The sequence below is a fragment of the Toxotes jaculatrix genome, chromosome 14 (genome assembly GCF_017976425.1).
Source record: "Toxotes jaculatrix isolate fToxJac2 chromosome 14, fToxJac2.pri, whole genome shotgun sequence".
In the NCBI taxonomy this organism is placed as follows: Eukaryota; Metazoa; Chordata; class Actinopteri; family Toxotidae; genus Toxotes; species Toxotes jaculatrix.
The window spans coordinates 16,331,560-16,359,480 of record NC_054407.1 but is presented as its reverse complement, the minus strand read 5'-3'; the positions used below and the strand labels follow the sequence as shown (position 1 = coordinate 16,359,480).

The following is a 27,921-nucleotide window of genomic DNA, read 5'->3' as shown; positions in this document are numbered from 1 at the left end:
AATCCACCGGTAAACAATGCAGTTCCTCTGCTGGAGGTGACCAAATGCTGCTGAGTGTAAGGGCCAGGAGGCTCTCTGGGGTTAAATAGTGAGGAGGGGCCCGCTTAATTAGGGGATTAAACTGGGGCAATGTTTGTGCTTTTACAGCCTGAGTCTGTGTGTGTGTGTGTGTGTGTGAGCTGAGAAGAGGGGGGGGGTTGAAGGGGCTGTGTTTTGCTAGCCAGGCCCATCCTGCAGGCTTAAATCCTGATTAACACATCAGGAAGGGCTGACCCTCTGTGACCTGGGCACCAGGCTGTTTGCCGACAATCATCCTAATCCGAACCCTGATTCATCTGGGGAGGGGGGCAAGTGCTGACTGTCGGCTGCATGCTGGGACTCAAGAGTTTGGGCTTCTTTGTATCTTATCATATACCTGCCTGTTTAGACCATCTCCCTGGAACAGAACCTTGAATATGCCTCAAAGGTTTTTTTCTTTACTCTTCTCTACTAGAATTATTCAGTTACAGAGTATAGAATAATATTTTCCAATGTTAGTGCACAATAGAAAAAAAGTCATTTTCACAAATCAGAACTACAACCACAGAGTTCCTGTGTTGTGTTGCTGAAGCTTCATAAATTTAAAGAGTAACTTTAATGAAACTTTTTTGTTTTATTTTTAGGTACTGGTCAATTAGTAGCACAATTTGTTGGAAACTGCAATCTCACTTCTGCAATCACTTTGATGACAAGTAACGGCTATGCATTTAAATTAAATATAATTGTCATCATCAATATCAGAAAGCCTTGGTTAACTATTTTGTAACTATTGATACTTTTGATGATTTTCCAGGAAGAAACACTGTGTCCTTCAATCGATGAGTAGCTGACTGCTCAGACTCCTCTCACTTCAGTCAATAAAAGAACTGTAAACACTTTTTAAATGGCTCTCTAATCATACCAAGTAAATGATGCAGTCACAGGGCCTCTGGCGACTTAATAATGCATGTTTTACAAGCATATACTGTATGTTCCTCATCTCCTGCTCTTGCTGAAGCATACATAAATCTATACATGCAATCAGTGCGGAGCTTTATATATTTATCAGAGCTGTGAAACAGATCGATAAAGATACTAAGACAATTATGTGAAAATCTTTACACGTGCAGACTAATATTTCTGTTTTATCTGAACAGCAGCCCACTGTGGCTGTGATGTGTCTTTAATAAAGAACGTCACTTCCAGTGATTGGAAGCTTGACAAATGATTTGTTGTAATTTGTTGTAACTGTTATCGTTCGCCATGTTGGATTGGCCGATGTGGTCAGAAGGTAACGTGTGTGGAGTCCTGTGCTTCCCCTCAACAACTGACACACACACACAAAGAGATGAGTGTGTTCAGCCTGTGCGACATAAGGAAACAGGCTGATAGTCAGATGCGCTCTCTGCGTCCACACAATTGTCATATCTACACAGAGGAGATAGTGTCTTTCTCTTCTTTTGTCAGACGACCAGGAGAAAAGCTGCATCCTGCCACTGTGGCTGACAGATAGGCCGGCCCTTTGTAACAGACCAGAGAGAGGGGGAAAGACTGTGTGTGTGTGTGTGTGTGTGTGTGTGCGTGTGCTGGAGGGTGGGAGGGGTCGGTGATGGGGTGAGAATGCACTCACTGCTGAGGAGCTGTTGGCGGCTCCTCAGCAGTGAGTGCATTGTTATCCTCACTCACTATTTTTATAGATGGGGGGGGGGGGGGGGGGTAAAGGGAGAGAGTGGGGGGTGTGAAGGGGTGGGGGTCATTTGGTGTGTAATTTGGCCTGATGGGGTGGGGATGGGGGGAGGTGAGGGGGGAGTGGTAATTAAGCTCACATTGACACTTTGATCTCCTTGATTGTGCATTTGACTGGCCTGGAGATCAGCTAGTCACACCAGTGTCTCCCTCCATCCTTCCCACCCCCCTTCAAAAAAAAAAAAAAAAAAAAAAATCTTTGTAGGTACAGAGGGGGATGGCTTATCTTGTCAAAAGTTGCCATGATACTGAGGGAAAATGGCCCTGGATGCCTAAAATATATTGGATAAGAATGTAAGCGTTTACAGTAAAGTTTGCTCAGAGGGGGATTCTTTTTAATCTGAGAAAATCAAACCTGTGGCTCACTTGCAGATTAGCCAGGTTCTGCAGGGAATTACACTAATCTACATAAGAACCAAGAGCTTTACTGAGATCAAATAGACAGGCCATGTTTTTGGAATGGCCCCCTAAAAGTTTTAAATTTCTATTTTGTTTTTAGAGGGCATTTACAGCCATCTATCCAGGTGTTGTGCACAAATACAAGTGTAATTAAACTTCTGTCATCTTAATAAGTGTATCTTTGATATAAAAGAAATACAATTCTTTATTATTCAATATCGCAACATTGTAAAACTTAGCATCTGTTACTCACAGAAAGATCGACTGATAGATACAGTGTCTGTTAAACTATGGTTTCCCCAAAGCATTATTTTCTGATTGAGTGAGGGGGCTTGGAGGTGTCAACCTGCCATTATTTCAGCTGGACCAAAGCCTTGGCAATTTTCTTCCAAACGGAATGAGAAGGTCTGGCTCAACATTTTCAAAAAAGGAAAAAAAAAAGGACATTATCTTCTATCATTTGCAGGTAAAGAGGATAATATAAGGATGTTGACCCATTTTCAAAAGCCCTCATATAATCATGAGTGATTACTAATCAATGTGTCAATTACTTCTCCTTCGGTTGCAGTCGGACCTTTAGAAATGATCCTTACTCAGTATAATGTGTAATTCAGTGTTCACTACTACCCATCTGGTCATTTACAGCAATGCATGAATATATAAAACGAAAGAAAACTAGGGAAATAATAAAGAAAATCTTAATAAAAATAGACAAAAATAACAGCAAAAATTATTTGAAATGAATGAAAAATGGCAACTATTTTAAAAATTGTTGTGGTTATTTAATGTAGCACCAAGTAACAGAACATAAAATCACCTTAAAAAAACAAATCAGGCTAAAGCGAAGTATGTCTATTCAGACATTTAATGTAATTTTCAGCTAATTAATGGCTGTCTATGTTGATTATATAGACATGCACGAATGAACTTTTATGAGAAAATACTGAGCAATAAAATATGAGCAATAAAAACATTAACACTTCCACTTGGACCAAATGTTTTTTATAATAAAGGCACAATCCGTGATCCAGATTTGAGATTATTATCAAAAATGATCACAGATTTGGAATCATCTCTCCCAAACATTTGTCTTTACCTGAGTCTACTAAAATGTAAATGTTTGTCATAGTGTGTATTTACATCGGTAGTGTTAGACAACACACAACAGGCCTATATTATCAGTTACGGTCATTTGAGAAACAGACAACATAATAATTATTTTCCATTATCGGCAAGATAATTATCATCAATTAACATGAATTCACCTGCAATTTATGGGGTCAGAAATGAAATGAATGCGCCATTAAATGATCAAAACTGTGTATTTTCAACTTGATAGGTGTGTGATTTATACACCTATCACCTATTTATATATCTTTGCTAATAACTGATACATGTCTAAACCCGCTGCCTTCTTCGGTCTTCAGCTACACTTGTACTGGTATCGAAGTAATCATTTATGTTGTATTATGTCGCCATCTAGTGGTTACTGCAACACATGACTTGGCCCAAAACACTGGTTAATTCAATGGCCTATAAATCTTCAAAGCACAGCACATCAGCGTTAAACAGAAAAGAGCATATACTGACACAGAAAGGATCATACTTACCCAGTGAATTATGGGAAATGTAGACAAAAAAGATGAGTAAAACTGCTTACCTGTTTGATAGGTATGGCCCTTCCACTGCCTATGCTGTCTGTTTTACTGTCAACGCTCTTTGCTTGTTCACTGGCTTTCCGTGACTGCAAGAAAACAAGAAAGTCAGTCAGCAACTGAAGCCACACACTTATGACGAGGCAGAGAAGGAGCTGTGGGGCGTGGGGTGAGTTTTTGGGTGTAGTTATGTATGCTGGGGTGTGCGTGTGTGTGTGTGAGGGAGAGAGTGAGAGACTGGGGGTCAGAGGAGGGAGGTGAGGGTTTTTTTTTTTTTGCTTTGAGCATTAGCAGTATTTGTGGAGAAACTCGACGTTGCAAAATAAAAGTCTCAAAAGAAGCTCGAAATTAACAGACAAGCAGACCAGCGGAACAAACAGCAGTAACACCGACGTGCAAGTTCAAAAGAAAAAAAAATAAAAAATAGACCAAACCAAGACCACACTAGACACATCTCAACACAGAGGAGACCAAGGACGACCACACATTGAGTCATGACTCAGCCCTGAAACCCTTTGGGGAGGGATCCTTCCCTTCTGTTTGAGACCCACAGCGGGCCCTTAGTGGACCTGCAGACCAACTGCTGTTACACCCAGTGTAGCTTCAGCTGTGCCTTTAGTATAGTTGCAGTGATAAGGGCTTTTGTAGCACAATACATAAGTCAAAGTTCATAACAGGTTAAAGGGAGAGAAGGGAAAATGGTTATTTTAAGAAGAAGACTTCAGTGCAAGTAGGTTCCTCTGATCTTTGACCTGCAAAACCTGCTGGGGCATAAAATTATTTTGCAAATGTCAAACAATTTAAGTGTCAGAAAATGCAAAAAAAAAAAAAAATACATGTACATTTCAAGTTTCAGCTCATGCCTGTGTAGGGAAAAGTGGTTAGACAGTAAATATAACCTTAAATTGAAATAAATTGAGTAAAAATTACCTTCCCACCCCAACACAAATAAAGAGATGAGGTACAGGCAGGGACAGACATGAGTGTGTATGGTCTCACTCAGAACATGAGTAATGTCCAGTCACCAATGGAGAAGAGGTAGAGTCTGAGTTCAAGTAAATCAACTCTGGTGTTTATATTTTTTCCAACATTTTATTTTTTTTATGATGACTTGTTTAGCTTCTATACAGACACCATACAAAGCAAGTCACAAATTCACTTCAAAATATTCAACAGATTGAGCCAAACATTGCAGTTCCCACAAAATATAGGATGGACAATAAAGGCATTATTTCATATATTCCTTATATGTATGTACTTTTTATAGAGTACCATTGTAAATAAAATACAATACAAGATATACAGCAGTCTATATTTTCGTCAATCCGTTCATGATAGAAAAGCGATTATGCAAGAGTTCATAATCTCTGAACCAAACCTAAACGGAGAAAAATGAAAATAAATAAATAAATAAAAACAATTGAATGTGTTAAAAATAAATAACTTAAAATAAATAAACGGAAAACAAACGTTAAGTTTAACTACATTCATACAAGTCGGTGCAACCCAGTTTCATTTGTTGGCAACTTTCAGTATTATGTCTCTGTAATACCTCAACACCCTGACACACTATCCTGATTTTTTATGAAGGCCTTCATAAAATTACCCCAAATTACTCTAACCTAACATACCTCTATAAGAACACATTTATACCACAATTTTCCATTCAATACTTCAATACTCCCTGGAAAATAAGAAGGAATGAAAGAAAAAACAGACCAAATGAATGTAGGAAAATCTAAAAGGAAGAACAAAAAAACAACTTGGCACCTCTAGTCCTTGAGTCCTCATTTATGGCAAAAGGCAGTGTGATGTCATGTAAGGAAAGGTTGTGTCCTTTGGGTGGCTGGATAACAGTTCCAAGAGTGACTTGACTGTACAGTGTGTTTTTGTATGGCATGTCTGAATGAGAGTGGGGGCGCGGGGGGGTTGGAGGTGGGTTGGCAGGGGTGGACGGGGCATTTCCAGAAGAGTCCCTACAGTCTGTCTCACTTCGTGATATTTGACAGTCTACTTTGAGTGCGCTCAAACACTCAAATGGACTCGACTTAAGTGTTAGACACAAAGTCCTACAGTTTCCGTATAGTGCAAGTTCTATGCATTACCCATAATGCAATAAAGCACCAAGGGTAAAGCAGTGACAAGCTTTAAGTCCTCAATCAATAATCTCCTCTCTATCAGGATTGGCAAAGCAGGGGGACTCTTTTTTTTTTTAACCATCATGCTCTTCTAATTCGGAAGGAGTTGGAAAGCCCTTTTTGTTGAAGAAAGGTTGGAAACAGAAGCACAAATCTGCAAATATTGAAAAACAGTGTCAAATGGTTATTTTGTTGTTGTTTTTTTGTTTCATACGTGGAGATCCAGTAACAAGTCAAGGGACTAAAAACATGAAATGGGAAACACCGAATGGCAGACATTAATAAATGGGCTGAATGAAAATGAAGGAATGAGTGGGATGGAATTAAGTATAAAAAATGTTGGAATATTCTTCTAAATTCCTTAACAGTGTGCTTTTCAACACAAAAAGGGACAGACAGCCTGAAGACGTCAGGAAACCACAGGACAGATTACAAAACAGATTGTTTAGAGTTTTTGACCATGGAAGCACTAGGAAAGAATAATGTGTACTGTGCTGACACCTAGTGGCCAAGGACAGTTATGGTAAAAACTGGCTTGAAATGATTGTGGTTGGTGAGATTGATTTGTGAGGGCGGTGAAAAGACGGAGTGATAAGATCTTCTGCAGTAAAGCTTTAAGAGTTTTAACTACTTAGTTAAAAAAAAACTGCCAAACTAATGTTCTATTAAAAATGATTCACGGGGCTTTTCTAATCAGCTACGTGTAATGTTTTTGTAGTCAGATTAAATTTGGGCCAAAAATCTGAACCCAAAAGTAATTATGTTTACTCTCCAACACTGTTAACTCAATAAACTGCACATTGCAAAGGATTTTTTTCCCTTAATTTCAAGAGTCCCAATGCCAGTGCCATGTAAGAGACAATTATTCCTTTTATATCTGATTACAACTGGATGGGAAAATTTTCTTGCAGCGATTTTCTCCTCTGAAATATCAGAACAAAATACCTTGTATGTGGTGACTGAAGTGAGTCTGTTATTGATCTGACATAGCTCATCTACTGATGACATTAAGGCATATTTTCTTTCATTGAGTACTTCTCTTGAAACTCCCAAAGTCAACAGAAAGTGAACTACTTACAAGAGTGTGGCTAGAAAACATGATAGGCAGCCTGCAATCTATCGGTGACTAGCAGGGCTTTAAGAGAACTTGTATTTTGTAACACAGAGGTCAACTTATTTTTAAAACGCACAAAGCTAGGAAAGGGACATCCTCGACACTGTTGTGTTGATGAAATATTTTCTCTTTCGGTCGTTTTGTAAAATGGCAAAAAGGTTGGCATTGCAAGTCTTCCTCTCCTTAGCCCATCGCACTCTTCAAGTGTCACTGAAGAAATGTCGACATCGCCCCGTAAACTTTATCCGTCCCCTCCTCCTCCTCAGCTTCCTCCTCCTCCTCCTTTCCTCCCTCACCCTCCCTCCTCCCACCCTCGGCTCGCTGCTCCTCAGAAGGTCATGAGCTGAAACTCCCGCTCGGCTTGCCACTCCGGCACCCACACTGGGTAGGTGGCATGCTTCGGCATCTCCATGATGCGGACGGGGAGAGGCTCATTTCTCTGGTGGACATGGTTAGTCACTACCTAGCAGGGGGGGAAGGGAGACAACAAGGGGAGCTAGCACACAGCCTGTACTGCTCGGAGGCCACAAAGCCTGCGGCTCCCACAGCAGCTAGGGTAACAGGGTGGAGGCGGTAGGAAACATAGAGGAGGGGGGGAATAGATAGGGAGGTTAGAGAAGGAGTTAGGTTAGAAAGAGATGGGGGAGAGAAGAAGGCAGGAGGTTGGACATGGGGTCAGAAGGCAACAGGAAATAGGTGAGGGGGAGCAAGACAGGTGGAGGAGAGGGGACATTTTAGAGGTGGGGAAGGGGTGTATTTATCAGGGAGGAGTTAGGAAAGAAGAAATCTCATGTAGCCTGATCTCTGTCTTATGAAGCTCATAAAGTTCTGGAGAAAAACAAAATAAAACCTGGATCTGCCATTCAGTTGGCTGGGCATTTGAAAATGAATTTTTGAAGGTACACACAAACTCTCCATGGTATCATTTCATTGATTTGAAGAGTAAAAGCACCATATTTGGTCGGATTTCCACAGACCTCCCTGAGCTTGAAGACGCCGAGGTCTGGCTACGTGAGATTAAGAAAGACTTAGCAGCAAAGAAGGAGACTGGTGTAGGAGAGAAGAGGAAGGAGGAAAGAGGGGTGCAGGCTGGGTAGAAGAAGAGGGCAGAGGCTACAAGTAAAAGACAAGCTTGGGACAGCTAAGGAAATTAGAGTGGTTAGTGCACACATATGCTTTTGGTTAGAGCAAAGGGAAAATACGACAGGACACAGGGTAAAGAGCAGGCAGACAGGGGTCGGGATACTGGTGTGGTAGTGAATCTCAGTGGTCAATATCGGATTCGGGCCAGAATAGAAGTAAATGGGGTGAGGATTATCTAGATTCAGCGAGAAGGTTAGTGGGCAGTTAGAGCATTTCTATGTGGAGCTGGGGTGTTAGAGGTTGGTTGCTGGCATGCGTTATTAGCAGCGTGTAAACAGCCGTAGGCTAGCTTGGACTTTTAGTTTAGCTTGGTCAAGCAGGAGAAGTGGCAATGGTGGTTTGTTGCTGCCGTCTCTCCCCATAAGGGAAGTCACTGCAAAGAAAGGATCTAGTAAAAATAAGAGGGGTGGGGGGAGGGAGGTCAAAGATTTAGACAGCGCAGAGGGCCCAGTTTGTTATGGGTGAGATGAGAAACTTAATCCATGTGCACCTACTACATCCAATTAGAAAAGAAGAAAAGGGACATGAAGAGAGTTGACCTTTTTTTTCCACAGTGCTCATCTTTGATATTTGCTTTACGGTTTTATTTTTGGGAGCATTTTGGGGAGCTAATGTTATTTCTATTTAGTCTTTTTCTCCTTTGCCCATTGTGCTGTGTGAACAAGACGCTTTCTTTGCCTGCATCGGAGGCAGGAGAGGTGGCTTTGATGCATTTCGAGCTACCTGTCTCCCTCTGGTGGACAAAGTGTGCTTGGCAACATGCCTTCTAGTAGTGTGAGTGGGTGTTGCTTTGCATCAGCTGTCGCATACTTACTGTGAAAATGTTGGAGCGGCGCTTTGACTGCTTGCGGATGGGCGTGGGTGTGTTGGAGGCAGCGATGGTCTCAATGCGCATCTCCCGCTGACTTATGCTGGGGGTGGAGGGAACAGAGGAGGAGTAGTCACTGAATGCACCCCCACCATTGGCCGCCTGGGGAGCGAGAGAGAGAGATTAAGAGGAACCGACAGGGAGGAAGAGAGAGAAAAAGAGATTGAAAATTAGAAACAGAGAGGGAGTAAAAACAATAAACAAGCCGGTCAGTTTAGGATTGATTTGATGTGGACAAACTCTTTATCCCCCACCCCTTTAATGTATACTAATAATACTACTAATAATAACAACAGTTAAATAAACTGAGTGTTTTGTAGACTTAACAGTATAAAGCTCTTATTAAGATAAAAGTTACACAATAAGCAAGCAAAACATAGTGATGTGTAAGAACATGTTCGTCTTACCTGGTTAATGTGAACAGAGGGGATGGATGCAGCGGGGACTGATGAATGGCTGGGAGAGTTAGGGAGGGATTTGCATGGACCGATGGAGAGCTGCTGCTTTTTCCTCATGGCCACAACCTTCTGGGCAACTGGAGGAGAGAGCGGCAAAGACACATGAACAGACTGTTCATTAAGCCCTTCAAATTGTGTTTTGACATTAATACGTTTTTCAGGGCGGACTAGTGATGAGACGATCGAAACCACCAATGATCCACCTTCTTCTTCAGATTGCTGGTTATGGTGCTGCCTTCTCACAATTTCACATGGGCTACACACTGAGTTACATTGGGCGGTTTGCACAGTTTCAAAAGTGCGGATGTAAGAGCTTGCAGCATTTATAAACCTGTCACAGTCAGCAATTTTAAATATACATCCACAGGAGGGTGAAAAAACCTGACGAGGAAAAACCTGAATAAGTGAGAAACAAAATGAATGCAGATGCCTCCCTGCTGCGAGGGGTCACCGAATGATTTCATGAGTGTGAAAGCGATGTGAATCATACGCCCTCATAGTCACCAGATCTCAACCCAATCGAATACCTGTGGGTGATTTTGGTGCTCTCCACCAGCATCATCAAAACACCAAATGTGGGAATATCTTTTAGTAGAACGGTGTTCATCCCTCCAGTACATTCAGAATGTCAGTATAGTCTGTACAAAGCAGCACTGAAGCTGTTCTGGCAGTTTGTGTGTGTGGGGCACAACCAAAAATCAATACGCAGTGGATCAACATGTGGTTGTTCAGCTAACACTGTTTAAAAAATAAAATAAGACACATTTAAGTTAGAAATGTTGCACTTTTTTTTGTAATTTATGAATATGCATGTCATATGCTAAAGAAAATCTTAATTAAAGGCCATTCTTGTTATTTTTGATAATGCTAGTCAACTGTCATCATTCAGCCCTACATATGACAAGTGTCAGCACGGAGCATAAACCATTACCATGAACAAATACATATTAATAGCATTCAAGTTCTTACAGGGAAATTAATTAAAGGGCAGATCTGTCAAACCTTATCTGATAAGAGAAGAAAACAGTAATCAGTGCCTTTGGTCTATGGAGGCGTCTGCCTGATGTTTAGCTTACATGCTCAATTTCAGGGATGAGATTTTCTTCCCAGTGCAATTATAATATCATTAAAGATTCTCACTCCACTAGTTTTCTGTGCACACACATAAGATAGTGTAAACATGGCAGCAGCGCACTTAATTTAGGACAGCTGTAGGTGTGAGCACACACAACAAAGCGTAACTATGCGGATACTATTTTTGCAGGTTTACAGGTATACACAGTGTTTGGAAATGTCAGTAATGTCTTTAGAGTTTGCTGCAATCCAAGGGGAAACAGTGTTCTATTTTCCGAAACAGAGCACCACCATGAACTATATTAATCGAATAAAACTCAACAAAGTAAGGAAAGCTAGTTCCAGTCAGACAGAGAGACATATGAGCACATTATCTAAACAACCTCAGGCCATTTGTTTTCCAGTCAGGTAATAAGCAACATACGTCTAAGTGGCTTATTCACATCCCCTGGGAAAAAAAGGGTGCCTCTATTTGCAAGAAAAGTAATCACACAAAATGACACTTGCAATTTTTTCCTGTCATTCACTGAGCTCTAAAGTGTGATGTTAGCCAAATGAGACTATTGTCACTATCAGAACAACCTGATTTGCCATGCGGTTGCCGCAACCCGTCATTTAATTCATGGCACACTCGAGTGGGGGACTGGGTGGAGCGCGAGGGAGAGAGGGGAGGTGGTGTTTGCGGCTGCGTGACGTGAATTAGCACTGAGGGAAAGAGAGATGATTTGAAGTTGTGCTGACAGCTGGGACCATAACGCCCGGCTGCCTGCTGCAGCATGGCAAATACAGAAAGAAGGCGCATGATACAGAGCGACTTCTCCAAGCAGCCAACACTCCTTCATCTCTTTTAATTATTTCAAATTGGGCTTCAGGAAGCAATTAAGGCAGGGAGGGAAGACAACGTGCCTGTGCATCAGCAGTCAATGAAATGCAAAGTGAACATTGTGTTACATATTCAGCTGTTTTGTGAAGGGATGACAGGCTTTCAAAGGAGATGCAGCCTTAGGGGATAATGCGCCAAAGCTGAAGCAGCCGAGTTTCCAAATGACAGTTTCATGACTTCAGTTATGGATTCAGGGAAAACTCTGGGTTTCCAGATACTTTTAAGACACATTAAAAGTGTATTTCACCATTTTCACACCACTGAATATTAACTGCAAGCAATCCTTCATCACGATTTTAGCTTTCCTAATTACTTATTGTAGTGTTGGACAATTGTAATAAATATAATTGAAAAAAAACTGCTGCATCATAAATTGAACAGAGCCTGTAACCTTTTAAACCTGCCATAGAACCAAATCCTCCAGAACATATTTTACATTTTTACCTGCTGTGGTGTCACATATTTTTCTAAATACAGAGATGTCTTAGCTGTATCCCTCAAAATTAGAAATATAAAAAAGTTGCACAAAATAACTTTAAACCACAATAAATTTGAGTGTATTCACTGGCTAGTCTTTGAGATACACTCAAATTTATAAACTAAGACAAAAACAAAACGAACACCCGCTATCTGGATTATACTAGTTTTATTGTGTGCGCTGTTTATGGACTTTTTGCGACTTTTTACTGGTTTTCTGCACACCCACTCGTGGAAGAGAACAGCTCTCTGAGACATGTTTAAAGTTTGATATGTAAGTGTTACTCCTCCGGTTTAATATGCAAAAAGAATTATTGCTCTATCTTATGTGGTTGCAGTTTTACCAGCATTTAAAAACTGATATGCAGAAGAGATCACCGGCGCTCCCGTCGGTTTAAACCCCTTAAAGATCGCCGGCGCTCCCGTAGGTTTAACAGGGTTAATGCTCCTCTACTGTTCACAAAGCATACTGCCAATCACAGCTGCTGACTAAGGGGCATTAATGTCTGTGCAAAACCCTCCATGTGAGCCAAGCATGCACAAGCATTCATGCATGTTGCTAGCAATAGCTCATAAACAGCATGAAGTGCTTCACAATTAGCCTGAGGTGAAGAGAAGGAAAAGTCATAATTAGTGAAATTTAATAACAATTCCACTCATGTTTAACAGAGTGACACAGGGAAGATGACAAGAAAAATGCTGGGTGAGGATTAGCAGGTTGATCTAATCTTTTGTCAGAGGGTATAACTGATTAATTAGCTCATAATGTATGAACTCACCTAAGCTATGTCTAGGCCTATGTGTGACCAAATATTCAAATTTGAGAAGTTTAATCAAGTAAATGTTTGGCACTTTTAAAGTTTCATGTTTAGAATAAATTAATGTTCTATCAATCACCTAATCGATTCAATCATCATGTTCAGACTACACCCTTTGTTTCCCATCTAGCGCATGTCCACCTTTTTAAACGCCCCCTCTCACCGTCCTGGAAGACTCTCTCCACATTCAGGCCATAGGTAGAGCATGTCTCATAGTATGTGCAGCGCTTCAGGTCATTTGACAACTTTCTGGCCCGCGAGTCATCGATCACTCTGGGGTTGGCAGCACTGATTGCATCTAAGAGAGCAGGGTGAGAAAAAAAATATTACTCAAACATTTAAGTTGAAGGATAAGGCTGGAGATATTCTATATTTTTGTTAACCCCACAAGGTGTTAGCCTGGTCGTCAGTACCTTGAGACTTCTCTGCACTGTCTGTGGCTCTCAGCCTGAAGTCCATACATCACTACTATAGATGTAAATACTGGCTCACAATTATATTCTATTATTTAAAAAGGGCTAAATAATTTCCTAAAGCAGATAGGCACTGTAGTTTTTAGCAAAAAATGACTTAAACTGGATTGAATAGTGAATTTATTGGGGACTATTTTCAGCTGTGGATTAATACACATTTGATGTGCTTCTGAATATTTTTACAGTGTATGAGATCGAACCAAGATAGACTGCAGTGCCCATGTTCACTGTAACAAATGAGAATGTCACCCAGTGCCATTTGATAACTTTGTGTTTTTAATAGTCAGGACTACGGAGCTCTGCTGCACATAGAAATAAGCTTCAGAATATCAGGTTTTAGCTTCACAGATAACACTTGTTAGTCAGATAAGTTCATTGTTAGAACGTATTGCTCCATCATGGAGGAAATAATATCTTGAGAAAACATAAATAAATCAGATGTAGGGCAAACACCTTGTGTTCCGACGAGGACCATGGGGACCTCAGCTGTGTTCCTGTAGCTGGAGAGGCGCAGAAAGTAATTGTAGACTGTCTGGAAGCTGATCTCATCCTCCAGGCTAAAGACAAAAACCACCGCATCCACCCAGGCAGCAAACTGAGGACAGAGCAGAGGAGGTATGTTGAAGAACTGTGAAATGAAACCTGCCTCATTATGACACGACAACATTCGCACAAATTAAAGGTTTGCATTAGAGACACAGCTCCATTTTTTGTTTTGTGTCCACATGAGCTGATTATGTGAAATCACATTTAGTTTGGTGTGATGTAGAAACTTGAAACCTCCAGCAAAATTATTTGGAGAATGGAGTTTTCCATCGAACTTTTGAAACAAACAATATTTGTATACTCACAGATGATTCGATTTTTAAATGAGGGGGAATGTGTAAAAGTAATTTTAATCAATATTAACAAAGTAAATGCACTCTTTAGTGGGAAACTATATGAGACACAAATACATTTTTGTATTGTTACGTCTTAAAACATGTCTGGAGGAGATCTTTAATGAATACAAATTGCTCTCATAATGGGTCACTGAAATAACTGTTGTTGCAGATATTCACTACAGATTTTCATTTGCTGCAGGCCATCTTTTGATGGAAGTTCATATATTCAGACAGAAGGGGGCAGTGTAGCAGCAGCTTTACAACACTGAAAGTCTTGTTTTGAAGCAAAGTATCAGCACTGGGTGGAATGATGGTGAATGATTAAACACTACTACTGAGTCCTTATCTGTTTTTTTTTTGTATTCCCATTGCTATTATAATTTTAGAATCTTTGTATTTGCTTCGTCACATACATTCATAATCTCTGCATACTTTATTCTCAAATCGTGGAGAGAGGTTTCCCCTGAGTGGAGGAAATCAGTCCTAATCACCATCCATTGTATAAGAAAGAGGCTAAGCACAACCCAGAGTAGTACTAGCGGTGACAATCAAGTGATAACTATTCCCTCGTATTGCCCTCTTCTTCATTCAGCTTTCACATCTCGCCTAGAACCCCGTAGGGAATGAATGAGAAATCAAGCCTCCAAGCCACAACTCTGCTCAGCCTCCTGCGAGTGGGAACATAATGGAGGCCTTTAATTATGCCACTAATTATACAGGCAGCTGACAACTGAGCCGAACTCATGTCTATTCCCTAATCTCACTGAGCATAATGCAAGCATAAATCGGAGCTTCGGAAGCCCAGGTATCTGTAGCTGCTCATAGAAACACATGATAAATTCACACAAGGTCACATGTGACAAGAAACGTTGAATCTTGTGAATGAAGCCTCAAGTGAGTTTGCTTGCATTCTCTAGGGTTTGTGGGTTGTTGGCATGTTATTGAATCTGTTTATTAAATCTTTATTGAATCTTTTTAAGTATAGTTTTAAACATCTTTCAGAAACAATAAGTAATGAATAAGTCATACTTAACAACTAAAACTGCAAAGGTGACATTAAAACATTCTCAATACATTCTAATAATCAAGCTTTGCATCAAGTTTATTTAAAAAGAGGGAAAAGATAAAAGACTCCCATGGCAGTCGTTTAAAAATGGTAAACTTAGTAATTTTTTTTTTATTATCTTATTTGCTTAAGTCCTGTGCATCAACTTGCATTAACTGCCTAACCTGTGTTTGACCACCTGTCAAAAGTCCAATATTCACCAAGTCCTGAGGAAATATCTAGCTTTTTAGGTTAAATGCCAGCACTACGTTCACCAGCACGATGCTAACTATGTTAGTTTGCCATTTGGTGCTGGGCAGGTAGCATACAGTGACTTCATCAGAGTTTATTCACTGAAAACAGTTGCCTGCTGCTTCTATAAGCAACGCTGGTGAGAGTAAAGAGACAGAATTAAAACAGTAAGTTCATGGACTGTAAAATCAAAACAACGAGATAAAAGACATTAAAAAGTGTAGGGCAGAGGGAAACTGTAGAGTTCAGTGAAACTTATGTGTGGATTTGTCACTGGGAGTGACAAAGTTCACATTCCTTGTAATTTTGTCCTTTGTTAATATAAAACATTGATATTAGAACCTTTAAGTGGTAGACTAGAGAAGACTATTTTCATTTTATGCTACTTTCTACCTCTACTCCACCACATTCAGAGCATTATATGGTATTTTTACCCCACTACTTGATACTATTTGATAAAATTATTTACTGGATACTTCACAGATTCAGATGTAAGAGGCAAAACATAGGATTAGCAAATAAAATATGATCCATTGTTGTAGATGTGAACCACATATTATCATAAGATTTTTATAGCAACTTGAAAACAGGATAATCCAGATACTGTGCAATCATGAAAAGGCGAATGTTAGTATAAATCCCTCACATTTTCTCTTTGGCTTCAGAAAGCATGGGCTGGCTAAAGTATTATGAAATACAGACACCCAAAATTTAGTTCCTTTAAGTCCTGGAAGATCTGTAAGAGGGAGGTAAGACCCAACGCTCTCTGGTAAAACATGGTTTGAGAATAACTGAGTATAAGAGTCTGTTAGCTGCTCTGTGATTAAACAAGGCTGGATTACTGGGAAGCCCTTCCTCAATTTCTTTTTGAAAGAGGATAAAACAGCGTCACATTGCCTCATCAATAGCATGCTCCCTAGTGAAAACTTAGCAAAACCCAGTGCGGATGAAACACTGGCTCCATTACTCTTCATATTTCACATACTAATAGGACAATTAGGTGCTGCATTGTCCTTTTGACCACAAAAATGATTTTGGCTCGGCTTGCTCATTGATCTGTTGCTGCCCTTTAAGTGCTTTTGGTAAAACAACCACAGAGTGCTGTCACACTGCTCCAAACAGTCCTGCAGTGAGGTAACAGTCTATCTCTACACGGTTCCTGTCTGCATGACAGTTTGCAGACAGTCTCTGTTTGACACATCTTGCAACTTTGGAGAAAAAAAAAAGGATCAACATTCTTACCTGCAATTCTGGAGGCCCTCCTTCATCTCTGATCAGAAGAAGGTAGCTCTGTCCATCCACAACAATTTCTTTCTTGAATCGTCCACCTGAGGAGGAGACATTTATTTCAAGACTTTCTTCCAAGGTCATACTGACAACATGTTGAGTCTGGCCTGGTGCTAGCACAAAGATAAAATATCTTTCTTGAGAGATAACCAACCACCAGGAGTTCTCAAGCAGAAACAGAAGGCAGAATATGAATCATAAAAACAATGCGATGCACTGAATAAACCAATATACCAAATAAACTAACATTCAATATCAAAACACAGCTTGACATGGGTCATAAAAGTTTGGTAAGATGTGTATGAGTTTAAGTGCAGCTTCTCGATTTAGACCTCCTGAATGTGTTGCTTGTTATGATCATATGCCGACAGGAAGCCAGGTCTCTCTCTGGAGCCAATTATGTGGGCGAGAAATTGCCGTTTAGCATGTCTAATGTACAGCTGCTGGAGGAACCAGTTCACTGCCACTGCACTGCCACAAGTCCTGGAAAGACCCAACGCTCACTTCACAAACATTATCAGGCTGCGTATTCAGTCTGCGTCACTTCACCGCAAGAGCTTAAGTGTGTTCGAACATTTTCACGGCCTTAACAACATAACTCATTACACTTTGCTATGAAATGATAAGACTATTGGAATAAGTTATAAGGAGTAGCGCTGAGACTAAAAGAGAGGGGAAGAAATTATGGGAGATAATATCAGAGGCAAAAAACTCATCTTTATTCTGAACTGGACTGCCTCAGGTCACACCATGTCCACAGGACAGTAGTGATAACACTTAGCGGGGGCTAAGTGTTATACAACCCTGAGTTTCTCTCCCCTTTTTTCTTCATTTCTTTTCTAATACAAATGCATATTCCTTGCCGCTAGCAAAGCCGGCTGCAGATAAAGAAGAGACCAATGGGAGAACTACGCAATAAATTAGATTTTGCATATCATTTGAATGGTTTGCGATCCTTTGGAGATTAAAAACATTCAAATGAGAAAGCTGTAAGGCTAGAGATGTCCCTGGGAGTGAAAACAGTGCCTTATGAATACGAAAATATGCTGAAAGCAATTTGACAAAATTGAATAATGCACAAATTTGAAAAGGCCTAGGAAGGATCGTGAAATGTATTTTTTATAAAAACGACGCTGAAGACAGCAGATGTGCAGGCAGAATAAGATTACACCTGTTGCACTTTTCCAGGAATTTCATAAGCAGACATGTTAGCTAAGATCGTCGTGTGATTAGATAGTAAAATGTCGGAGATCACACTGTGACCAACCAGCGTATTAAGAGCTACAGATCTCAGATCACTGAAGAGCTGTAGGGACCATACAGAAGCCGGGCCCTGTAATTTTTAATAGGCAGAAAGTATGCCTGTCTCAGCAAGCAATACATATCCACTTGAGCCACACTTCCACCCTGTTAAGTCCACTTTAGCCTGCTTGGCAAATAGGGGACTCTCCCAGCCTTTTGCACAGCTCTCAAGCCCTGCTGGATGCTTGGTTGTGTAACAGAGAGAGATTCATGTACCACCAGCTTTTTTTTTTTTTTGTACTGAACTCACAGTGCTTTGGAGATTCAGACAAAGGACTGAGAAACTATGTGTCTGTATGTCTCTGAATCTTGCTTAAAAAGGGAAAAAAGATGAGGAGGATTTCATTACACACTGAGAGAGACCGGATCAGAACGAAACAGAAAACCAAAGATTTGTCAGAATATGGAGTTTGTATAGAAGCTGGCAGTAGGTACATATAGATACACATATTATGGAAAGTCTCTTTGAAACCAGTACCTGTATTGAAAGCACAGGGCTGCGGTGAAAACATGCATGGAATTTGAAGTAAACATCTCAGTTACATAATCATCCAGGATGCTGTTGTCTTTATTTAGAGTAGAGCTAATACAATGCATGTAAAAAGAAAGCCAGTGCTGAGAATAAATGAAGCAAGTTACCACACCTTTCTCTTTCTTTGACATAATGGAAAATAATTATGAATTATTTAAATGGTTTGTTCAGCCTCACATGAAAGGAGGTGACTAATAACCCTGCAGACAGCCTACAGAGAGACGGTAAGTTGGAAGGCATGGTTAACACGCAGTAAGCATACTCTGCTTACAAGGAGGCTTAGACCTTGACACAGAGCCACAATCCAACGGAGCTCCATCCGGTGTTGCCATGGCAACACACCCCAGTACCTTTTTTCAGATATCATAGCAAAAGCCCAGGAACAAAATACTGAAGAAACAGCCACGGCTGAACCTGCCTCAGCAGCCTCTGCAATGTAAATACCCAATCTGGAGTAAAGCCGGTGTCAAAGCACACAAAAAAAACAAAAAACAAAGAGAGCCCGAGCAGCTGCTAATTATGAGACAGACATGTTGTATCACAGCAACACGCAAGCGATGTAAAGGGACTCACACGCGCACATATCTGAGCTGACATGTTTCCTTGATTACAGCAAAAAAACGCTTGTTCTGTTTTTCCAGCATTTCCACCATTGATTTCTCAAGGACTAATTAAGCTATGAGGATTTTTCTCCCTTGGTGCAGCGAAATGCCCGAAACTAATTATGCGCTTCATGTCTCATCCACACTATAATTACACTAAAATGAAACACTGCAAACCCCTCAAAGATCATCAGTTAACTCTGGGTTTGCCAGCATCTTTGCGGGTTTCTGAGAGGAGGACTTACCTTTCAGGCCAGAAGGGGGCATTCTCATTATGATTTTGCTGATAAATTAACGACTATCAGATCTTGCAAGTGAATTAAACTGACAAGGGGTCCCTCTCTGGAGATAGGACCTCCTCAGCATGTTTAACTGGCTCGTTCTTCATCAGGACATCCAGGAAGTGAACGGTTTATGACTGTTCATTTATAGTTTCGGAGGAACGATGGGGTTCAGTTTTACCTTCATGTTTTAACAATGAGTAATCTTCGCAGCCCTAATTTACTGGGAACGTTATTATGCTTTGTCATTCTCTCACCAGTTTTAGTGGAGGAATTAAAATGAAATTTATAAACTCAACCAAACCAATTTTCAATCTTGGTGTCTAGAAGCTTGATATAATCCAACACACGACATTTTAATACAAATTGAAAATTGAAATTGGAAAAATATTCTCTCAAAGCAATGCTTGCATTGCAATGCTTGATTTTCTTCTTGTGTAAAACAAATGAAAATACCTTTAACAGCCAGCAGGTTTGACTTTGACGCTTTTGAAAAACACCATCAAGTTAATAACAAGGCTTCTCTGAATTTGTGAAAGTCTGACTCCATGAAAGTGAAAGGTTCATCAGCAGTAGTGTACTTTATATAACAAGTTGTGAGGTAAATCAGCAGCATGACATTAAGGCTACAAGAGCCGCATTACACATGCTGTGTTCATCTGAACTTTCGTGTTTGAGTATCTGACATGTTTACAATTATCTCCCGACCCACACCTCCAACAGACTCTTACCTTCAGGAGACTCCTCCTGCACATATGTGCCTGTCAAGTACCGGTGCACCAAGGCAGACTTCCCACTGGACAGATTTCCCACAATGCCCTGCAAGACCAAGAGCAAAATACTGTGATTACTACTGACAGGTACAAACCACAAGAGTATGTAGACATAAAAGACCATAATGGTGACCTGACAAAAAATCCTCTGCACAAGATGTTTCTGAAGCTTTCACCCTTGCTCAGCAGTTCCATGCACTAAGTAAGACCACAAAATCGGTCTTAAGGCTTTGGAAACATAAAGTGAGTGGACCTTTTTCTTTTTTTGGGTCAAGCTGCTCCTTCCAAGGTCAATAGTGGCTCTTTAAAATCAATCATAATGGTGGTTCCACAGGTTTTCACCCATTATGTGCTGTGTTTACTTTGTATTACAGCCAACATCAACACATTGCATCAAAGGCTATTTAACCGAAATTAGACCATTTTCTTATGGACAGGGTGAAAACGATAACAGAAATCTGGGAGTTTCTTTCATTCATAAGGTTTTGCTGTTGCTGTTGCGATGACAGGTGTGTCCTGTTCAGTACATATCCTGGTCAAAACACTTTCAAAATCCAATCTAAGGGATTCTCATTGTTCTCATTCTCTGGTAGACCACACTCGCATGAACTGAAACTAACTACTACTAACTAGAAAATCAAAATACTAAAAACTTACAGCATACTGGGCAGTTAAGAAAATACATTTGGTTTGTAGTTAAGAAAGACCATAAAACAACAGTTTGGTCCTTTATGCAGGCTGTGTGAGGTTGAAACATTATGAGGAAAGGCCTCTTAGTGTTGCACATCAGTTTGGTTGCAATCTTTTCCCTGCTTCCTCTCCCTGGAGTCTAGACCAGACCTAACTACAGCGCCTTCAGGGTGATGCATGGCGGAGGGTGGGCTGATGATGCCAGCATGTCTGGGAAGAACAAAGGCTGCAACATGCCTCATCTCCTCCCTCTTCTCCTCCTCCTCTACCCACCATCGCCCTCTTCTTCTTCAGATCATTAGTGGGTGTTAAAGTCAGGTATGGTTCTAATTATAGGGAAGTTTGAGGCTCATGGGAAAAGATCTGTTTAAGGTCTTTCCCAGCCTTCCCTCTCCATAATTGAAGTATATATATCGTGAGGTTCCCCAGTAGAATAAACTACGAATAAGCTTTAAGTTAGCAAAAGTTGTAGGCTGTGTGCGGTGAAAGCTGTGAGTCAACAAAAATCGACTTTGAACGTACCACAGACCCAGTGTTCCTGCTGTTTTAACTGCTCAGCTTTGTGACCTGCTGGTATACAGGCTTCATGAAATCAAACTGCCATTTCAGCACTATTCCAATACAGAACTTTTACTCTTCTTTGTAGATGCTTAGCTCTGATCTGGGAATATTAAAGAGAGTGGATCTGATTATCAAAGGATGGCAATAAATGGTTCCACCACTCTTAAGCTGCCATTACAAAAGTACAATAGAAGGGTGCAGCTCACGGTTGTAGTGGATGTTTCAAGTTTTCTCACATGATTCTGATCATCACTTCAACTAATCTGCAGGAAATGTTTTGACCCTAGTGTCGATCATTATCACTGTGGCAGGAAGAAGAAATTGACTTCGCTATCATATTAAAAAGCTTCTCAAACATACGACCAACTTTTTTTCACTATGACCTTGTCGCTGAACAGCAGCTCTTTGAAAGTTGTGAAAGGAATGATAGCTATTGTGCCACACTTAATTCAGTATTTCCAGGTCCATTTAACAAACCGCTGTGTGGATGCTGCCAATTAAGACCTCAGAAATATAAAAGGAAACAGTGCTTGAAGAAAAAAAAAAGCAAGTTTGAACTCCCTATGAATTCTCCATTTTCATTCCATTGAAGTCTTCTCTTTTGCAAGGTGCCACAACAATGAATTCACCTAACATGGAAATATTATATCAGCTGGCAGAATGGTGGAGTGCAGTTTTTCAAGGCTACTTGTCTTTATGGGTGGAAGACATTAAATCATGTGAGGACGTTAGCTGTGCATTTGGCAGTGGCTGTGTGTGTGTGTGTGCTTCACTGGCGAGTGGGATCAGACCCAGGATGTGTCACTAGTCTAGCCCAAAACTGTCACTCATCTCGTGTCCTGCTGCAAGCCACCCTGCATCTCCATGCCAACGCATCTCATTAAAAATCACCCACTACGAGCCAGGGAAAAGTCCAGCCAATTTTCTCAACTGTTCTCTCTCATGTAAAATGCAAAACCAGTATTACATGGACACAACATGCTTTTCCACTGACATTTAAATCTATCAGTAAGACGAAGCCTCTGAGGGCGAATGGACAGAGGGGCCGTTATAAATATTAAAAGTTACTCACCACTTTCAGCTCTGGTACTGACCGACTCAATGTCCATTCCTGGCTGTTGACGAAAGAGTCTAAAAAGAAAAGGGCAAAATAAAAAGAAATTAAGTCAAGCAGCACTGAAGGGTAATACATGTGTTAGTGTCCCGTTTGACCCCAGTTACAGAAAATATGGCATTGACAGTATTTCACACTGACTGATGGCAAAGTGACCTTACAGCTATCTGTGGTGTGTGCAACAAGTTATATGATGGATCGTTCAGATGTCAAACAGATATGACAAAGCCTGTCTACAGTCTGCTCAGATTTTCAGTCCATTTTAACCTAATGGAGAGTTGATTTTTGTGAATGTTCAGTGTCATTTCTTCTAGTTTTCTTTCCCTCCTCATCTTTTACTTCCTGCACATAAAAGCAAGTTAGCCACCGGGATTGTGTCGTATCTTTATGGGCTGATGTGTAGATTTGCAGGGCTGTGCTATACAAAGGCTCGCTTAAGTCAAAGGTTAAAATGGTTAGGAAGATTCAGACTTTCAAACTGGTAAACTTTGACCTTTATTTCTGCCATACCCTGAGTCTGTATTCAATGAGATGCCATTTTTATTTTTATATTTTTCTTTGCACTTTTTTCACCTTGAAAATTTGATCAGTATGATCAGGAAACAAAATTAGAGCTGCAACTATTAGTCAAATAATCAATCGACAGAAAATTAATTTGCAACAATTTTGATAATTGAGCAACTATTTGATTCATTTTAAGGGACCTAAATTGGTTTCACCTTGTGAAATTTGAATATTGGGTGGTTTTCTTTGGTGATGATATATTGAATAACTGGGTTTTGAACTATAGTTATAGTTATTTTGTGTAATTTGAAAAAGCCTGCTTTGGCACATTTTTGGCCACTTTTATAAATTTTTTTTGACATGTTATCAATCAAATGATTAATTGAAAAAATAATCTGCAGATGAGTAAACAATAACATTTATGGTTGGTTGCAGACCTAAAGTATATTCAAAGAAACAACCAGTCCATTAAGATTTCCCAATCCCCCTGACTAATTTGTTCAGGTCTAGTTTTTTTTTTTTTAATGTATTTACAACTTATAAAACACACAAACACTGAGAAGGAATTGTGAAACACCTATGGTAAGCACAGTCTATTCAGGCTATCTCTATATAAGGTTTCAACACAGTGCAATTTCGGAGGGGGATTTAGCTAATCCATTTTAAAAGAAAGCTATTAACAGGCTTGATTCAACTTGTTCTGTTTTCCAGTGTTTTCCAGAGACTTTGAAAAAGGGGCAGTGGGAAAGAGCACTATAAAGAACAATACAACAAAACAAACCCTGAGAAGTAAAAACACAAATGACAACTCCACAAGCTGTCCCTGTTTCCCACAGAGATGGAGTACACAGTTATGTGTCATAACAACTATTAGAACAAAGGCAGCCTTCCTGTTTTGGATCATGGCTTTCTCACCATCTGAACTCCTCCCCCCGCCCCCCCCCTCCCAACCTCCCAAGAAGAAGATACCATCTCTTATACAGGAGTGTAGGCTCTCTGTATCCAGGCAACAAGGTGCGCAATACCAGCTGAACCCCCCCACATGTTTAAACCATAACAATTAAAGTGTTCATCCACCAAACAGGGAGCCATCATTACTGTAAGCCTGTTTGTTGCAGCAATAGTGGTTTTCCTTTGTGCCCCAGGCGATGATAATATGAAAAGAACGATAGTGTAAACTATCGTAAAAGTAAGGTAACCACTGGCACTATACGACACGTTTCTATTTCCTGCCCGAAATGTATGCTAAAAGCACGTATGACTCATTGCTGAGCAGACCTGAGCCAAAAATTCCTTTACCTACTACAATTAGAGTAAAGAAATACCCCTCAGCTGAAATGTTTACTTATTTCTGACCTCCATTTACAAAGAGCCTTGTGCTGCTCTGGATGTGTCACTTGTTGTGGGAGAGGAGAAGAGTGACTCCTAAACAGAAGGGCCTTTCACCAAGCATTGTGTGGGCCAGAGTAGTCTTTAAGCAGCACGCCTCATGCTAAGCCTTCTCAGTGTGGGCTGGACAAGTCGGGACATGAGTGAAGACACCCATCCAATTCGGTTTTAAAGTGCAGGAAACTAAATGCAGGTCATAGCTCTCTGAGATGATATCAGATTCCTCGGATTTCCTGTCATTTTGTACACTCCAATTATTTTTATGTGTTTTCTCTACTTTATGTGATGATTTTCATTTATATTTCATGATTTTTTTTTTTTTTTTTTTTACATAATTGGAGGGTTGATAAAAATGTAACAGTCACAACTAGCAATTAGACAAACACACTGAAAGGTTCCCGGCTTTAGCACGTGCTGTTTGTAACCCAACATTAACACAGAATCGATCAACAGACAAATAAAAACAGCAACAACAAGGAGTCATCATCTAAAAAATAAACAGAAAAAAAAAACAGCAACGTGCACAGATGTTTTTCTCACATTTGTCCAGTCCAGGTAATCAGAGCTTCAAAGAGGGACACATTCAAACAAAGGCAAGTGTCATCAAAAACCAACACAGAAATGGACTTTTTGGCTGCTGACAAGCAATGCATCTGTGCAACAGCAGATTCCCTTAGTACTGACCATAACAACACCACTTATGCTTTGGAGGACATAAAAACACAGAAAAGCAAAAAGGAGGAGGAAATTCTACGCAAGCTTGGACAGGAACTAACACGCATGCATTTTTCGCAAGATCTTTTTAGGAAGTCGTTGTTGGATTTTTCCTCTCACAAACAAACCCTTCACATATTGTAACACAGGAAAGAGGCCCAACTTTTGCCATCCTTAAAGCAGATACAGTACAACCCCTTTGGTTGCCTGCTAAAAAAAAAAAAAAAGGAAAAAAAAACCCAAATTGAATCCATGTGCAGTGTATTACGTCATTCTTTAAATATGAGCATCCCCACATTACTGTGTCCCATAATGCCTATGGAAACAGAAAAGCCCCAGCATTTGCGATGCTTACAGAGGACACCAGTGTCTTTGTCTCCGCGAGGGGAAAACTGTGTTACCAGCTTGTTTGTCATGTTTTTCACTCCACTGCTCATGTCTACTCAGATAAAAATGACCATTCAGGCTGAGGGTAGAGATGCACAATCACCCCCCGACTTATTCCATTTTATGAGAAAAGAAAATGCAATGCGAGCAGAAACCCTGTGCGTACGGTTATTTGAGAGCGGGAGCGTGCGCATACATGCATGCATGCATTTCTACGTGCAGTGAATCTGAAGCGGTTTTTGGAATGAGAGAGGACAACCTTGAGGTCTAAACTTCCACTCTATCTCCGACTGACTTTCCAACCAGGCTTTCCCACCACCATAAATTACAGAGTGTGAATTTAGCCAGCAATTAGTAATTCTACTTCCCTGATTTGCCAACCTCATGACCAACCAACATTCCCTTTCTGACTACTTTCATCATGCTCGCCTTGACAAAATGGTCCTGTAGCATCTTCCTTTGGTGTGCTGCTCTACAAAGCCATAAACACAGTGCACAACCAGGTCAGAGCTTGTATCTTTGTTCTACTGAGCTGCCAAACGGCACTCTCATTTCTATCAAAGGAGCTAACACAATCAGCAGAGAGAGAACAAGGCAAAAATATTTTTATACCATGCCAGTCTAATGTGGTCTGGATGGCCTGCCCTACTTAAAGCTCTTAAGGCCTTGTGTTGTCTGCAGATGAGCATTGATCACTTCCCTGAAAATAAATTGGACATCCCGGTTCAAACAGGACTCTCATTTAACATGAGCTTTACAAATTGGGTTTTCTAGGAGTCTGGCAGTACAATGCCCAGGTTGATTGACTCAATTTGTGGAGCTAAGAGAGAAATGTGTAAGATTTAGCTTATCTTTTTTTGTACCTACACAAAACTGTGAAAGAGAACAAACTGAATGAAACAATCAACCATGAATTAAAGAGAGAAACTGCACACAAAACAACGGAGGACCTACAAATTACAGACCCCAACAGTTTGTAGACTTGTAAAAGCTAACAGTTTCTGGATGGGAGAACAGCAGGATGATGCTCACCTAGTGAACCACAATCCGGAAGAACGAAATGTACCCGAGAGGAGATTTGCAGTGGCAGATGCTCAAATACAAATTATATTCGGATATTAACAGATTTCCCTCCGCTCATGCCCAGACTGTGTATCACTCAGTGATTTTTCAATATCTCACTGTCTCCTGCAGCAGGTGAGAGGGCATTATCACAGTGTTACTGTTTGTCCAAATTTCCTTGAAAGTGCCTATTTGTTTTGAACATAATTACCTGCTGGGAGTTTGGCTCACCCACACCTGCTAGTGTGAATGACACAAACAAATGCATCTTTTATATTCATTTTCAATCTGCAGATTTTGAAGCAGGCAGACTGATCCCAAATGCAAGGTAAAGTTGACACAGTTGATACTGTTGGCAGGAATTCACAGGAACTGATATCAAATGAGACATAGCGAGAAAAAAAGAAGAAGAAAGAACCAAAGAGAATTCCATCTTCATGAATAAATTTTATGTTAGAGTCAAGATAAATGGATCACACACACGGGGGATTTTCTTCAAATTGTCATAGTGGCGAGTTAAGGCAAGTCAGAATATATCCGCATCAGTGAGTATTTTTTTTGTCTGCTGGAGCCCGTTGACACACTATAATGAGGCTTATTACAGAATTCTATCTAAAGTCCCATTTCCAGCACTTCAACCTTCACTAGATAAGTGAACTGCTGACCACCAACAACCCCTCCTCCAACTCAAAGACCCCCAGAAAGCCCTCATCTCAGCACACAGTTCACTGATCACTCAGGCATCCACGGGCACGACAGAGTGGCTTTGTTCATCCACAGGTGGGGGTGGGGAGACAGTCTGCACACCTCAAACCCCTCACCCCGTTACGTCCCTTCCCCCAGTCCTCACTAACCCACAAGACTTAGACGTTATCATCATGACACACTTAAACTGAGTGTGTGTGCTTAGTTGTGGGAGGGTTGGGCCTCAGCTTTCTGGATTTAACTTGGGAACAAACACTTAAGCAGGTAGCAACAGGCACCGTGTCCCGCCCAGGGCATTGAACACCTAGCTTTACTCAGGCTGATCGGCACACCTACATTCCTAATGCCTGACTGACTGACTCTGCACTGGAATAAATGGACAAATACGTCTTGACACTCCACCACAAAGGAATAGGTATCCTTGGTAACATGTCATGCGCGAATACAAATAGACCAGGAGATCAACAAGGCTGACCTCAGGATCTATAACAAGCTTTATGTTAGCTTGAGAATGACATATCAGCTTAGCTGGTTCAAAGGTTGGCTTAATGAGAATGAATACAGCATATGTGC

At 40.5% G+C, this 27,921-nt stretch overlaps 1 protein-coding gene across 3 annotated transcripts in view; it reads right to left on the bottom strand.

Moving 5' to 3' along the window:
* Positions 1-27,921, bottom strand: part of agap3 (ArfGAP with GTPase domain, ankyrin repeat and PH domain 3) — a 112,138-nt gene that overhangs the window by 39,705 nt on the left and 44,512 nt on the right. For all 3 annotated transcript variants that reach the window (XM_041054506.1, XM_041054507.1, XM_041054505.1), the window contains exons 2-9: positions 22,546-22,604; positions 20,181-20,268; positions 16,688-16,773; positions 13,718-13,859; positions 12,955-13,089; positions 9,489-9,616; positions 9,028-9,183; positions 3,824-3,907 (exon numbers count right to left, since the gene is read on the bottom strand). In XM_041054506.1, the coding sequence (XP_040910440.1) occupies positions 3,824-3,907; positions 9,028-9,183; positions 9,489-9,616; positions 12,955-13,089; positions 13,718-13,859; positions 16,688-16,773; positions 20,181-20,268; positions 22,546-22,604 (878 nt within the window). The remainder of the gene's footprint in view (positions 1-3,823; positions 3,908-9,027; positions 9,184-9,488; positions 9,617-12,954; positions 13,090-13,717; positions 13,860-16,687; positions 16,774-20,180; positions 20,269-22,545; positions 22,605-27,921) is intronic.